We start from the raw sequence: 15815 nt of genomic DNA, 5'->3' as shown, positions 1-15815 counted from the left end.
ATTCCGACATGTGATTGTGCCCAAAATTACAAGGGACGGCACTGGCCTAGGACTGAGAGATATGACTGAAATCTTCTGTCCTGATGTAGCTTATTTCAAAGATCCTTTTCTGGTTATTTCATGTATCAATAGTCGATATGAAATTATATACTCAACAAATGAAAGGTACTGACTATTTGTCTTTCTTTTATTTAAAAACGTTGCAAAATAATCTGACACATTTCTGACAAATTATGGTTATTTGCCTGTTATCGTTTAGATGAAGTAATTGTGTATTACAATATCTCGATTATGGGGTTTCATCACAATATGATTCCATTAAAGGATGATAAATCATGTTGAATTATCACCTAGCCCTACATCGGCCCACTCGTGGTGAGATATTAAGAATTATGTGTGTGTGTGTGTGTGTCATCAGTTATGGTGATCCCTCTCAGGAGGAGTGCATATGTCTGATGGAGACGCTGCAGGGCTTCAACCCTTTCTCCTTTGGGTGTCTTCCCTGCTCACAGCAGTGTACTTCATGGCATATTGATAACTCATAAGAAATAATCTCTGTCAAATGGATTGTACCCTGTGTCTGCCATTTATAAATTCATTTGTTGTTAAACGGATCAATGTATTCATTATTAATGAGATCTTTTTACTGAAGCTGCCTCACACTGCTGTTCAGAGATGTGTGCTTATGATGGTGTGTGATGCACATGTGAGCTCACAGTGAGTGAGCTGAATAAAACAGGCAGAATAATGAGAGTAATGTGTGTTTGACAATATCTACTATCACAATGACTGCTCTTGAAAGGCAATATAAAGAACAAAAGTAAATGGAGGCCTATACCAAAAGACAGAAGTCTGGTTATGAGCACTATTGAGCTATATATAATGGTTGTGTAGATATTGTGACTGCATCTACGCAGTATGCAGTCACAATACACAAGCATTATTGGCTCAATAGTGCTCATAACTAGACTTCTGTTTTTGGTATAGGCCTCCATTTACTTTGTTTTAAACACTCAATGTTATTTAATGAATGAGTGTTAGAATTCTAAATAATTTGTTGACAAAAATGTGATGTTCTTTTAAGCACAATCCATTTAAATATTTGTATAGGATATATATTTATGGAACACAGTTTATTTGCCATAAATCATTTTGGAAAATAAACACTAAGTGCACTTTCGATGTGATGGTCTGTGGGCTGTGAGAGAGGAAGAGAGGTAAATATCCACATATAGAGTGATTCAATCTATTGATTTTTGTCTGATTCTCTTCATCAAAAAATAATTGGTGTGTCAAAAATGGTTCCCTTAAGTCACTCTGACCTGGTTGGAACATTTTCTTCTAAATTGCTGAGGCATACTAGACCAGGTCAGCACGGCTCTAACTGATTTTGATCTTTTTTGACACATTTCATCTGTCAGCGTGGGGGGAGGTGCTAAGGTTTTTGTCCCCTGGTCGGCTCTGCCCTCCTCTGTTCTCACACCACATCTCCCTCTGCTTCAGAGTGCCGTGTTTGTGGAGGATGGTGGTGACAGAAAGGGGGCGAGTTGAAATACCGTTGCTCAACCTTCTGTGCTGTTCGCGCTGGAGAGTCTGTTGAGGGTTTCTATGGCAACACACACAGCTTTGAAACCCCACCATCTTCGTCCAGATGAGGTGATGATGCAGTGGCCTGTCTCTGCCAAGTGTGCAGCTCGCCGATCTGTGAACTAGTCTGCTTAGTTGATTTGGTTCTATGCAACGGATTGAGGTTAGTAAGTGTCCCTCATTCACAAGTTCAAATAATACAGCACCAAACCATGGAGAGAAAGTCCATTTACTCTCCTGTAAAAGGACAGTTTGTTACGCCTAATGATGAAAATACTCTGAAAACGTTGATGCTGTTTCTATTTTGAGAAGCAGCTTGCGTAACAGATTGCAACGACTTTGCTTCGGCGTGCCTGAAACAAGTTTATCAAAGTTACATCAAAGCAGACTTTTATCATAAACGTTAAGTCGTTTACTTGAAACTTGAGGGAAGCATTTGAAAGTGTTTCAAAAGGCTTTATCTGCTCCGCTATTTGATTCCCCTCCCTATCTTCCCCCATGTTTAATTAATCACTTTTATATATTTGGAACTGGAGATGACAATGTAAGTCTGTTGTGAATATCAAAGAGGTTCATGACTCACTGTTAGCAGAGCTTTGTGTGTCTGTGAGATGACAACAAGGACAAACAAGATGTCAGAAAGCCTTCTGTGAATTAGGTGTGAACAAAGCACGCCACTGATTTTCATGCATCAAAGTCCTGCCAAAAAATACTCTCCCCTCAGTGCTTTTGGGAGTCAAGTTTTCGTACATGTCAGTTTTTTTTTTTTTTTAAATAATGCCATTCATGTTTTTCTTCAGGACTCTAACCTCGAGAGGGGGAGAGACAAACAAGGATGGAATAAGAGATCAAACAGGGCATTTAACTAGTCTGCTGAATAAACATGTATTATCTCAAATGATTGCTGTCCAAATATGCATGGCAGGTTCTTCTTTTAATACGAGAGAAAAAAAATGAATTCCATTACTCCAGCAAGGAGTCAGGCTTCTCCCCAGAAGAAGAGGTTAGCTTTAATTAAATGTGATCCTTTCTGATTGTTGCATACTTCCACATCCAGCAACTAAGGCTCAGTGGTCTTTAAATGCCATGGTATGTCATATTTATTGTATGTAGTTATCGAGGAACCCCTCAGGATTAGGGGAAGAGATCATTAAAGTCAATTTAGAGCTCATTTGATGCGCAACTTTTCATTTGAATTCACAATGAAGCATTCATTCAAATGCATTTTTAAAGTTATGAAGACAAGTAAGATGTTTAATCTCTCAGCAAATGTAGATGACGATTGTATTTATCTTGAGGTCACATGTTTTGCTATGTCAAAGAATCTTTTTCAGGAATTGTTAAAAAGAGGATCGAGCCCAAATGCTGACAGATACTGATTTACATACTTCTCTTAGTTATCATCCCTTATACTTTTGATCTTTAAATCTCACTCTAACATTTTTACAGTTAGTGTTTATTTGCAGTAAATCCCCCAACAATAATCTTTCAAAAACTTTATAATTTACTCTAAACTTGGAGAATGTATTAATTGTGGATAAATCCTCTCAATTCTAGTTTTGAAAAATCTAATTAAACTATTTTGGAACCTAGAGATGTGTTTCAAATAAATGGTTTGGAGGAAGTGTTGAACCTTGAATTTTAAATATTTTTTATATTTATTTTGTATATGTATTCACAAGCTGTGAAAAGAAGTTGACATAATTGGCATGATAGACGATAGGAAGACAGGAAGGAGTGTGAGAAAATGTATCTGCCCACTGAAATGGCCTCTTTTTTGTTCAACCTTTCCAAAACCCTTAATACAGTGAGGGAAACACATGATTATCCATTCAAGAGCTTTGTATAATTTCCTTTTCTTGTTTCCTATTTCATAAAATCATCGCCAATGTTGTCAAGAGTCATGTTGGGTTCTATTAATTATATTGTTGCTTTTCGATAGCATTGAGACTTCTGACTTAAAGCTATTTCTGAGTTGACCCGAGGACAACTGTACCTACTCAGTCAGCACGTTGGGGCTTTGGCTCTGACAGACATCCACTTTTAGTCCACCTACAATTCCAGGAATACCTTCAAAGACTCTTACAACTAAAACCATTAAGGTGTTAAAGCTTCTGCTCATCTCCCATCCTTTGTAAACCGAACAGTATTTTAAACCTATAGTGGTTCTAAGATAGCAGCAAAATACCTCTATGTCGTACATCCGATTTATGTATCTCAAGCTTTAAAGTGATTACAAACTGGGCTCATCTAAAGTCATCAGTTTAAACTCCATACATCCCAAAGCCCTCCACATAAAAATAAATCGGACGTTCAATGCATGCAAGTGTGCAGAAAACTGCTTTGGTATGGGCTGTGAGACACTTGGGCTATTTCTCAAACTGCAAGCACATTTTTGAGTGTGTTTCAAAATTTTATTATAATAAATATACTTATGTATGTACATTATCGGACACAGCCGTCTGTATGAACAAACCCTCTATTCACATGTTGCAATGTATACATTCAACACTGTTTGCAAGAAAACCCTGAAAAGGAACATGGACAGGCTTACAGTGCATTGTTGAAACGACTGTGGACTTCTCTCAGGTCCCGAGGCTCTTTCATGAAGCACATTGTGATTTGATGCAACGAAGTAAAATGCAAGCTTACAACAATCTGGCTATACAGATTTTATGATGTATTAAACAGGAGTGTGCAAACAGGAGTGTGGAGCTGTGCGGATTTGATCACATCCGACTGGAACACTGGTTCTATATTACTTCCCATACGACTTTACTTCTATGCATTGATGGTCACCTGCTCCACACGTCTGACTTTGCTGGATTTAATTCATAAATTTAAAGCACCAATGCAGCAGAACATCCTAGAGGAATACTTAACAGGCTACATTTACGCATGAGCTTTTCCACTAATCCACTTGGATTACGTGTTGTTTGCATCATCCTGATGGCCAGACACTGTCACGTAATTTCATGACTTTTTTTCTCTCCCAAAAATACACGACCCCTTGGCCCCTCAAAATACTTAACCACAATGTGTGCCCGACGTCCATGCTATTGTTCTACATTATATCTAGTGCAACTCTTCGACTCCACCAAATACATTCGCGAATGCGAGAAAGATGAATAACTTCGCGTGTCCATATTTTTTTCTTCAGCCCCTCAAATAAAAAGCGCTTTCTCTCTCTTGTGGAGCTGCTGGCTCTTATTACCGCGGTGACGCGCTCGTGGGCAGCCGCGCAGGGTATCCATCAGGGTGGGCTGTTGGTTAGACAGCTCAGGACATATTGATGACCAAATATCCGAGAACCACAGCGACTGTAACGATGACAAAGAACACAAGCACAGCGCAGATCGACGCAAAGCCAGCATCCCTGTTGCCTCCTCCTTCCTCCTCTTTGGGCTCATCTTCGCAGATGGAGATGACACCCACGGAAGAATTCCCCACGCTCATGTTGGATTTGAGCTCGGCGCCTGCCTCCTGCTTCGCCTCGACAGCCCACGGCGCCACCTGCACCTTCATCTCCATCTCCTCCATCATCTGGCTCATCTGGGAGATCTCGGACTGCAGGTCCCGGAGGTCCGCCGTGTCTATGTTGCTGTCCGCCTCGTACTTCATGTTCTGCACGCTCATGGCCCGGGCGGCTACGGTGGTGGTGCTGCCGGTCATCCCCGTCTGGATGAGGTGTCTCGTGGGCACCTTGAGTGGGAAATCCTGCCCTATCTCCAGGGACCTTTTCATGTCCACCTCCAGGAGCTCCATGCTGCTCGAGAACAGCACCCATAGGCGCTCGTACTCGACTCGGTCGTCTTTGCTGATTGTTTTGTCTTTGAGCAAAGAGGTTAGTTTAGTCCTGTTGGCCACGGCCAGCTCCTGGGCCTTTTTGCGGGTCCTCTTCAGCTCCTCTCGCAGGTTCTGCGAATCCGACGTGCTTCCCAGAGCGATGACCAAATGCCTGTAGCATGCAGTCACTTTGTTTAAAGCGTCCAGCATTGTTTTGCACTCATCTTTCCCCATGGCTGATTAAACAAATAACTATATCAATTCGACAAAAATTATGAAATAATAAACAAAAGAAGCTTGACGAGAAATGGCGAGATGTTAGTGATGGTGCTTCATCCACGGTCCTTAGTTTCGTTTCAACAGGAGCACACCCCCAGCTCTACAAATCCCCTCAACGCACTAGTCACAGTAAATTCCTCTCTATCCATGCTCCTTCCTGTCTGCAAGCAGGCACAGAGGGCGGCTTAGATATTAATGCGTCCGTAAATGGCTTTAGGCTACCTTTGCGCTTCCCCTCTCGAGATCAGACAGCGATGGAGCACCTCTCTGGCAGGGTGGATGCTGAATGGATGTGAAAGAATCCAACCTCCCCTTTTAGGAGATTGAGATTCAGCTACAGGTGTCCCAACATCCGCTTCCCTGCTGTCTGTGGAAAGAACGCGCAGCCCGTCTCATCAGGAGCTCAAAATAAAGTCCGTTAATATGCGAGGATGATGCGCGAGATGGAGAGATGGAGAAAAAAATGCTTCAAAGCGTCCATAACGGGGTGCCAAACATTGTGTTTGGGTTTGTTTAACTGTGTGGGCAGCTGTCCGCTTCTTCACCCAAATGACGAATTAAATACCAGTAAGCGCCTTCTGAGATCACATGTGTGCACTCAACAGAACCATGCAGGCACGGGAACCAAGCAGCTGCGCTCCCATTGGTTTGATCGCACAGACGTCTCTTTGAACTGCGTCCAGTCATTGGCTGCTCTGTTCCTAATGTGGGCAGAGCTTCGATGTCTATCAGCTGGGATGTCAAATCAGTCCTAACCTATCTGCCACTACCTGCCTGTTGTCATCGGGATCCCTGTATGTGTTGTAGGATGTTCAGCCTTTTTACATGTATCTTTACATAGTGTACTTTATACACTCTGTGAAACTGATTGTGCGATACTGTTGTCATATTTGTGCGCCTAATTTATATATTTTCTTATACTATTAGCATTTATAGCAATATTTTGTTTGAGTCCTAATTCTAATTTATTTTTTTGTGTGTAAGGAGGACCTATCAAATTATGTTTTTTATTGTACCGAGTAACTGTCTGTTATCTGTGCATATGACAATACAAATGTGTATCTATCTATCTATCTATCTATCTATCTATCTATCTATCTATCTATCTATCTATCTATCTATCTATCTATCTATCTATTACAACAGAAGAGCAAATGTGTTTGAACCAGCCCACACCTGCTCAAGACACATTTAATTTACAGGGATGTAGAAAATGGATAGTAACGGTGTGAGGTGTGTGCATAAGTGCCAACCCATAATCATTATACTTGTTTGCATGACTCACAGCAATTAGACACAGACTTGCCAGAAAGGAAGCGGGTTGTTGTGCACATGCAGTGTTGGTTCGATAATGCGTTGTTTACCTTCTTGGGCCCTGCTGTGTCGAGAGGTGAGAGGCAGATAAGACTGTGCAGAGTTTGCCTGGTTTGCTCTTTTTGCATTATTGAGGCGGATGAAGCCTAATGATCCATTGACTGCAGTGTGAAGCTAATGTACTTGAGTGCAGGGGATACCCAAGGAACTGAGGGAGAGGCTCATTGTTTGCTTTATTGTGGCATGGGGATTTATTCATCATTTATTTTATTTGAATATCTCATTGAAGAGTCATGCATTTTCTGTCAAATGTAATGCACTATATGCATGACCATCTATAACTCCCTATTTATTAAATCTTGCAATATGCGCCTCTGCTCTCTATTTCTTGTAATGTTCGATACATTTTCAGTCAGACGCTTTGTTAAGATCTTGGCTAATAGGTCTTCTTTCCTTTGACTATGTTTCCATGGCAACCTCTCACCTCTTGGCAAGCTTTCTCCAGTAATTTTCCCTCAAACTATTCAATTATTGCTATTACATTGTCAACAGTCCTTCGCAATGTCTGTCATGTTGCATTTATAATTACAATTTAGCTGTTGTCAAAATAAAGATTCATGAGTGGCAGTTGGATTAATTGTACAATGTGAAAATGTGGTTCTGTGGCCTTTAATAAGAAGCTAACTTTTCGTATGTATTTACTTTATTGAAGATGGGTTTGAAAAATAAAAAAATGAAAATCAATTTATTGATGATCTTTGGATGTTATGTAGTGTAGTTCCTCATTAAAAACCTTTTTACAAAGAATGCACAATGCAAGTCCTGGAATTTCATTATCTTGTCCAAGTGATCACCTTTACTCGGAACAGCCAGCATAGAGTAAGAATTGCAGGATTATGTTGTAAGATTGGCCGTGGTGTCTGTCTGTCTGCTTACCGATAATAAGATTGCTGATAAGCTGGCCTGTTAGGATGAGTCACACATGCTGGGAACTGATTGCTCTCAGAATCAACACATCGTGGACAACTCAATGGGATTTCCTGTGCAGAAGCTTTCTGTGGTTTTCTGTTACACGGAAGAGTAACAGGATAGTGAGGAGCTCCAGATGTTGATGCTTTTAAAAGATGAATGCTTTACATAGACTCGTGAAAAGACAGATGAATCCTGAAAAATATTTGTTCTCATAAAATATATTTGTTTTATTAATTATTGTCCTGCCATTTTGTAAAAAGAAATTACCATATCTTGCACAATAATTCTTGCTATTCCAGTTTAATAGGATTTCACATTTAATATTCAATCTATTTTATATTATTTGTTAGTTATTAACTTGATAGGTATTTGCAGGGTTATAACTCAAAGGAAAACAAAAACAAAAGCAATGTTATCATGTATTCAAGAATAATCAATAATAATTGGCAAATGTTAGCATTATTTAGTCGCTACGAGCACACAAACGGGCCATTGGGAATCTTCCCCATTGTGATTGTAGGCTACTATTATATTGTTGTGCTGAAAATGGATGGAATGATTAGATGATATAAAGAGCACATAAACATCAACCAAAATGTCAGAAATCTGTGTTTGGTAGATTTTTTTTCTATTCTAACAATGCTTCTTGTCTATAAATGTTATACCGTTGGAAAGCCTGTTCATTTCTCTTTCAATTGGTGCCCCATTTGTGAGGAACATGCATTGGTGAGATGATCAGCACAACTGAGTATGTGGGTTGCGCCCATGAAAAATGGGCCAAATCTTCTCTGCCAATGCCAAACAGCTTCTGCTAGTGCTATTGACTCTTGTTTTGAGCTTCCGGTACCCCAAAGGTGCTTCATTGGAGAAAATCTCAATGCAGAGATATCAAGATGAGATTATGCAACCAGCAGCAATCTCATTGCTCCAGTCTGGGAATTAATTCCATCCTCCAAGATGACAGCGCTCGCCCCCACAGAACGTGTTCATCAGAGACCTGCGGGGTTTGGGAGTAGAGAGAATGGAATGGCCTCAAGCAGTCCTGACCTCAACCAGCTGAACACTTGTTGATCAGCTTGGGCGTGCTGTCCGGGCTAAAGTGACCAGCACAACCACCACGTTGGCTGACTTGAGACAGATCCTGCTTGTCCTGGAATGTCATCCCACAGCAGTGTTCACCAGGCTGGTGACCAGCATGAGGAGGAGCAGCCAGGCTGTTGTGGCCTGTTTATCAAATGAATACATTGTAAATTTGCCAATACGACTCGTTTCTTCCTCGAATGACTTCAATCATCCAATCCACCAAACAAGAGTCCATAGCAACAGCAGAATCAGCTGTTTGGCATTGGCAGAGAAGATTTGTCAAATTTTTCATGGGCGCAACCCACATACTCAGCTGTGCTGCTCATCGTAGAAATGCATGTTCCTTACAAATGGGGCACAGTTTGAAAGGTATATAAACAGGCTTTTGAACGGTATACAATGTATTGCCAAGAAGCATTGTTACAATAGAGAAATAATCTACCAAACACAAATTTTCAAACTTTTTGTTCAACGTTTTATATGTCCATATTGGGTGGCATAGCAGTATTTATGATTGATGTTTGACTTCCACTGTTATACTATTTGAAAAAGGGGACAGATGTGTTTGTGTTCATAGCAGGAGCTAAAACCCTTGATTTGTGATGTTTGCTTCATGACAAAGTGTGTTTTTGTTTACATATGAGCCCCAGACACAGAGCAGATCATAGTATATGATACTGAGACTGGAATTAAAATGAAAGATGAGGAAAAACACCCGGAAGATCAAGAGGTTAAGATGAAAACGAAACCAAAGGAGAGAAAAACAACTTGGTACAGGGCGGTTTTCAAACGATGCTATAAAATATCTACAAACGCAATAATCCAGATTAACAGGTTCCTAAAGGTCCAGGGATTAGATATATAATGCACTCAAATGTATCTTTTAATGGAAGCTGTCATCTGTCTCTCACGCATTTCCATCATATGTAATCAATGGTTTAGGCAGAAAATGAAGCCTGCTTGCACTTACTACACTTTGTGTGACATAATGGTCAAAAGGGGACAGAAATAAAGATGTTTTCCCCAATAATGCCCCAAGCAAACACATTAGAAAACTCTTGAATAACCTCTGTCAACTGTCTTGATAATCCCAGTAAAAAGCTCCTGCTCCAACTTCCCTTTCCTCTAACATTCAATAGGCTTTCTATATAAGTCCCACACTAACCTTGGACTAACACAGTCACCAAAATGTGCTGCTTCTACTAATTGTTTGAACATGATTGTATCCGTTTTGTTATTTAATAAAAAGGTTCATTGGATTTGTCTAAACGTGTCTATTGGTGTATTGGTGGAGGAAAAAAAACGAAGTAAACCCACATAAACTCAGGAGAGAACAAGAAACTCCTCATAGAGAGGACTCAGTCAGTGAAGTATTGCCCCTTCTTGCTGTAAAGCAGTAGTAACCGCTAACCACTGAGCTGCTGTGTGGTGAAAATATCATCTAAAATCCTGTGAAAAAGCTTTTGACTCCTCCAAGTTTGACATATTACTTAGCCCTGCCTACATCTGAGATGAAGTGTCTGGAATAGGATTAGAACGCTGTGAAGCCCTAATCTGACACAATCATGCAAAGATAATTGGATGTGTTGTTAATGGTGAGGGAAAAAAATCCCTTAAAAGCTAAAAGATATCTTGGTCCTCAGGTTTACATTTGGAAGCACGTTGCTGCTTGTTTTAAGTGGTTTGGGATCCAGGCGGATGAGGAAGCCCAGAGATGGAGTTTTTTTTGAGGAAGATGCAGTCAGTTAGAAACAGAGGCAGAGCATCGGCGGGAGAGAGTGGGAGAGAGGGGGCGAGTGAGAACCAGAGAAAGAGGAAGTCTATCTTTGTTGAATTATTGATGGACCGCATCCACTATGTGGTCTCTTACACGGCGCAGCATGCAGCAGTGGGGTGAACCGTGAGTCACGCCTCAACTCCACGAAGGTCCAGAGAGGACCTCCACTCAACCGTGACTTACACACACATACACGCACACACACGTGCACACACATACACAATAATGCTCATATCTCCAACAAAAGCTAAGGTTACCTTAAAAGCCCTCATATAAACTTTGTATTGATCTTGGCAAATGTGATGCAGCACTCTCGCTGTGTGTGTATGTGTGTGTGTGTGTGTGTGTGTGTGTGTGTGTGTGCGTGTGTGTGTGTGTGTGTGTGTGTGTGTGTGTGTGTGTGTGTGTGTGAGTGTGAGTGTGGGTGTGGGTGGGTGTGTGGGTGGAGCAGGCTGAATTTAAAATGGGAAAATTTGATGAGACAATTGATACCACCAATCTATTTAGAAAATATAAAAGAAAGCATTTATATAATGAACAGACATGAGAGCGATATCAAACTTCTCATTAAACTCTCCGGCAGAAAGTTTTTCTTCAAATTATACATTCTCTTTTGGTTTGAGAGGTAGCATGGGCGGCGAATGAGTCGTCATGTTCTTAAATTGAGCCTATTTCCTTGACCAGCGTTATAAGTGCAACAGCATAAAGTACTTTCTATGCTAAACTGAGATGAGCCAAAAGGATGCACAGCATCGGTTAAGTCAAGGCTTAGCTTTAATCCTATCACATCAAGGTAAACTTCGTCGAAGGAGGGGGATGAGAAAATGAAATGTGATATGTTTGTTGAATAATGTCAGGCTAGCATGCATGCCATGTACTTTGAATGTATGGTTTGAATCAGCCTCTTAACTTATCTATCACATCAGCCACTTTCTGTTGTTTGTGTCCTCTTCATAGTCTCTAATAAAAACATATCATAACAAGTGCAGGCGGCCACTTGCCATCCTCTGGCATGTGTCAAGGAGGTGCTTGTTTGCCTCGATGAAATCTAATGCACAAGTCCCTTTCTGCAGAAAATGGGATAGTCCAGGGAAAAGAGGAAACAACCATCAGATGCAAAAGATGTCCTTCACCAGGCTCTCAAAAGACATTCAACTCCAGCAAAAACTTATTGTAAGAGCTTTCTATAGGTACATTAGTAACCTTTAAATTAACAAGCTAGAGTTGTTGTTTGTTTTGCTTATTTGTAAAGCTCATTGTACTCCATTGTTCTTTGCTACTGTGTAAACACCAAGCATACAAGGAGAGCTGATGACCTTGAGAGCAAAGGTTCTTGGCCCTGTCCGTTTCACTCTTGTGGTTTTAGAAAAGCCAACAGATGGCCCCACTCAGAAAATCCCCTCTAAAAGGCTTCTAGGTCGGATTTGTGTGGGCGGGGCGAGGTGGATGCAGCAGAGATAAGCCTGCGCAAGGTCAGAGGTCAATCCATCACTGCATGTCTTTGTGTCATTCCTCATGACATGTGGACAACACTCCCAACATCAGTCAAGACTTTGATATTTCTGCTCTGATTTACTGCCAGTCTGCCATTTCCTGTTCTTGTTTGTCTTCCTAAAGGAGAATTTTCATGCATAAGTTTTTGGGGGATATTTCCAGCATAGACAGATGGCAGTGTGCCATCACCCCAACGAGATCTGCTGTGTGGAATATGGATGAGCAGAATGAATTAGTCAATACTGTATGCTGTAATGCATTTACAAACAAAGAGAAGAAGAGTACAGAGAATCATCTTCATCCTCAATCTGAACCATGATTTAATTGACGCATCCAAAAGGTTCACCAAACCTAATTTAGGAATTTTCTAATATCACATTAACACATTGATGTTCTCATTTAATTAGGTGTTGTTTAGATTAGCAATATTAAGTTATATTATTGTATATAATACTGTAAATACATCCAATGAGTTCATATACTCATCATACATTGCGCCCAACTGAAGCTCCGCCCTTTTCTCTTCTTATCCCTTCTCCTTCTATCGCTCTCTTTTTACCACAGATAAACTGATGTTCTGTAGCAGTGTTTAATTCACAAGCACCAAGGAAATTCCTCCTGAGATGTTTCTCATTTTTAAGAATTTATGAAGACTTTTCTGCTACCTCTTTTTATTTTTAACTATTTGCCTCACATTGTACGTCCCAGCAGGCCTCCACACTCTGACATCTCTCATTGGAGCTCAGGCTTGGTACCTTTGTCTTATAGCATGACACACAATTGGGATTTGGAAGTGGAAAATGTGAAAGCAGTGCAAGTATGAAGAGTTAGTCACATTTTCGGATATACGCTTATTATTATTATTATTATTATTGTTGAGAGTTTAAGAAGATCAATAAATCTGTTGTAAACAAGTCTGTTGTAAATATGAAGTGACATCCATCAACTGGGTAGTTTAGCTCAGCCTTCGAATAAAGACTAGAAACAGCACACTGGCTCTGTACAAAGGTAACCACATTTGCCAACCTTAAACTTATTGGTTGTGTCTGTGTGACTATCCTAAATAAATCTGAATGTAATACATTAGACAATGCCAAAAGTAGATTAAAATACATCCTATCAAAATCAATTGGTTTGCTGAGGTAATCATATGTGAGGCTGTGCCAACAGATTCTTTGAACACCCATAGCATATTAATCTGTCAGCTGTGGCTTTGTTCCTGGACCACTGGCAGGCAGATTTCTGTGATAATCACCTTTTAAAAATGTATTTGTCTCTCTCATCCCCTCTGATGTAAGCAAAGCCCCATGTCTTCTTACCCCTTTTCACTCTTGCAGCAACACACACTAACCCACGGACCAGCTACAGTCAGACTTGCTCCAAACCACTCTGCTCTCCACTCCACTTTGCTTCACTTGATTTCACTCCAAAAGCCAGCATGCCAACAGAGGGGTGGGGTGAGGGGTAAGGGGGTACTGCACCAAAAGCAATAATGCACGTGGGAATCCAAGGCCCCCGGCTGGAGATTTTGTTTGTTACATGAGCACTTAGCATTCATTATTTAATTGGATACAAGACTTCTGATTACATCAAGAGTTACAATCAAATACCCCTCTTTGCCACAAATGTTGTTATCTCTAATGCATGTTCTGGTACATCCAAGAAGGACATGTTTTAGGGAATGTATATCAGGTGGGGAGGGCCTTCAGGAGGCAGAAGACAGTTTACATGCAGCCTTTGTGACTGCTCTTTTTAGCACTTAGTCAGATGCTCATCTAGCCATAATGGAGAGAGTGAGAAGCAGTTCTGGAAATGGAAACGGCTTCAGTCCCCTCATTCAGCCTTTAAGCTGCTTTAGAGGATTGCTGGGTATTTTTTCTCTCCCTCCCTCTAAAACAGACAGCTGATATTGGCTCTGAACCAGAATAGGAGAGGGCAGAAGCCCTGCGCTTTCACTGCGCAGCTGCACACACAGGGCAGAGAAGGGCCAAGCTGCTTTTTCTTGACTTTATAATTCACTCTTGGGAAAGACATGTGACAGTAGAGACTGGCCAGGAAAGTCATGCTGCTCCCTGCTGGGGACATGCTGCTACAAGTGGGTCCCTTTCCCTAGCTGACCACAAGAGATCCTGGTCAGGTCAAGCTAAATATGGCACTCAGTCAGAGTGAGTGAGTGTTTCTCTTCAGCTGTCAATCACAAAATACCTGCTGTGACATTACTGGCTGGACGAGAAGTGTAACATGCCTGAAGGTTTTGGCCTCAGCAGAACAAATGCAGTTTTCTGCTTTGCTGAATTACTTATGCAGGTGTTGCTGAAGTTCAAGGTTATGGTCACTGTATGTGACTGTATGTCAAGAGGATTCAGTGAGGTCGGTCTTTTGAGAGAGACTGGATTCAGATCAGACTAGCTAAAGAACTGTCATATATTGATCTATTTTCAATACCTGCTCATCCTGATCAAGGTTGGGTTGCTGGAGCAGTTCAAGAGCAGGTTGATATGAAAAGTATCCATGCAACCTTAGCAGCGACAGAAATTAATACAGCCTTATGTTCATTGTAAAGGTTTACAGAATTCAACTTTTACAAAGTACAAGTTATCTTAATCATGATAGCTAGACCTTTAAACTGCAGTATTTCAACGCAGTATATTCAACTTTATTTCTTTAGACACACGAGTCCATAGAACAACAAAAAGAAATGCACCAAAAAAGAAAGACACCAAGACGGAGGTATAATCATTGCAGTTCAAAAGTCATACGAGTATACTAAGAGTGTCTTTAATGTTTCTGTAATGTTTAGCAAATAGCACCCGCGAGAGGAGAACTCAACAGTGTTGTAGTTGCAATTATGTCACAATCCACGTGGTGGCGCTATTTAACTAACAATTATATGACCGGACATTCACGAACGGGAACGGAGAAACCCGAGGCGAACCCCGGAAGCTCCGTCGTTACTGGTTACTGTCAGCCCATTGTGAGAGCGATGTGTTGCGGGTACGGCTGCGTTACAACTAGAGTTTAGCCTAAACAAGGCTTCAACATGTATTAAGACGGCTATCCCAACTAAAGGAATTAGAAATATTAAGGTATGTCATTCAGCTATTACTCGGGAGGCTCTGCTTTTGCCCTCGTCGCTCGGATATAGCATGCTAGCTGTGTTAGCTTCTGTTAGTGGCTAGTTAGCAAGCAAGATTTACCATCCAGTCCTGAAGTGTCAAGCTAGCTAGCAAGCTGTGTGTGTGTGTGTGTGTGTGTGTGTGTGTGTGTGTGTGTGTGTGTGTGTGTGTGTGTGTGTGTGTGTGTGTGTGTGTGGCGGGGGGGGGAGGGTATGCGCGTGCGCGTGTTGAGTTTCAGTCACGACCTTTACAGTTATCGTTGCTGCAGAGATCTGGAAAGTTACACGTTGTTAGTTAGTTAGAATGTTATATAATTATCTGGCCGGGACTATCCACTCACGCATGTGGATGTAAACATGTCACTGACATCTCAGTATAGTAACTATTGTGATTGTAATTAAGAAAAA

The 15815-nt window shown here is 41.0% G+C and overlaps 1 protein-coding gene across 1 annotated transcript; it reads right to left on the bottom strand.

Annotated features, from left to right (window-relative positions):
- Positions 1 to 4866: 4866 nt before the first annotated feature.
- On the bottom strand, positions 4867 to 5607 carry LOC306735296 (regulator of G-protein signaling 9-binding protein; the record flags this gene model as incomplete). The annotated part of the gene is made up of 1 exon (XM_079216755.1): positions 4867 to 5607. The coding sequence occupies one exon, from the start codon at positions 5605 to 5607 to the stop codon at positions 4867 to 4869; it is 741 nt and encodes a 246-aa protein (XP_079072881.1).
- Positions 5608 to 15815: the final 10208 nt, after the last annotated feature.

The sequence above is a fragment of the Taurulus bubalis genome, assembly GCF_910589615.1.
Source record: "Taurulus bubalis genome assembly, chromosome: 4".
Classification (NCBI taxonomy): Eukaryota; Metazoa; Chordata; class Actinopteri; order Perciformes; family Cottidae; genus Taurulus; species Taurulus bubalis.
The sequence above is the reverse complement of the archived record's forward strand: the minus strand, read 5'-3'. Positions and strand labels throughout refer to the sequence as shown.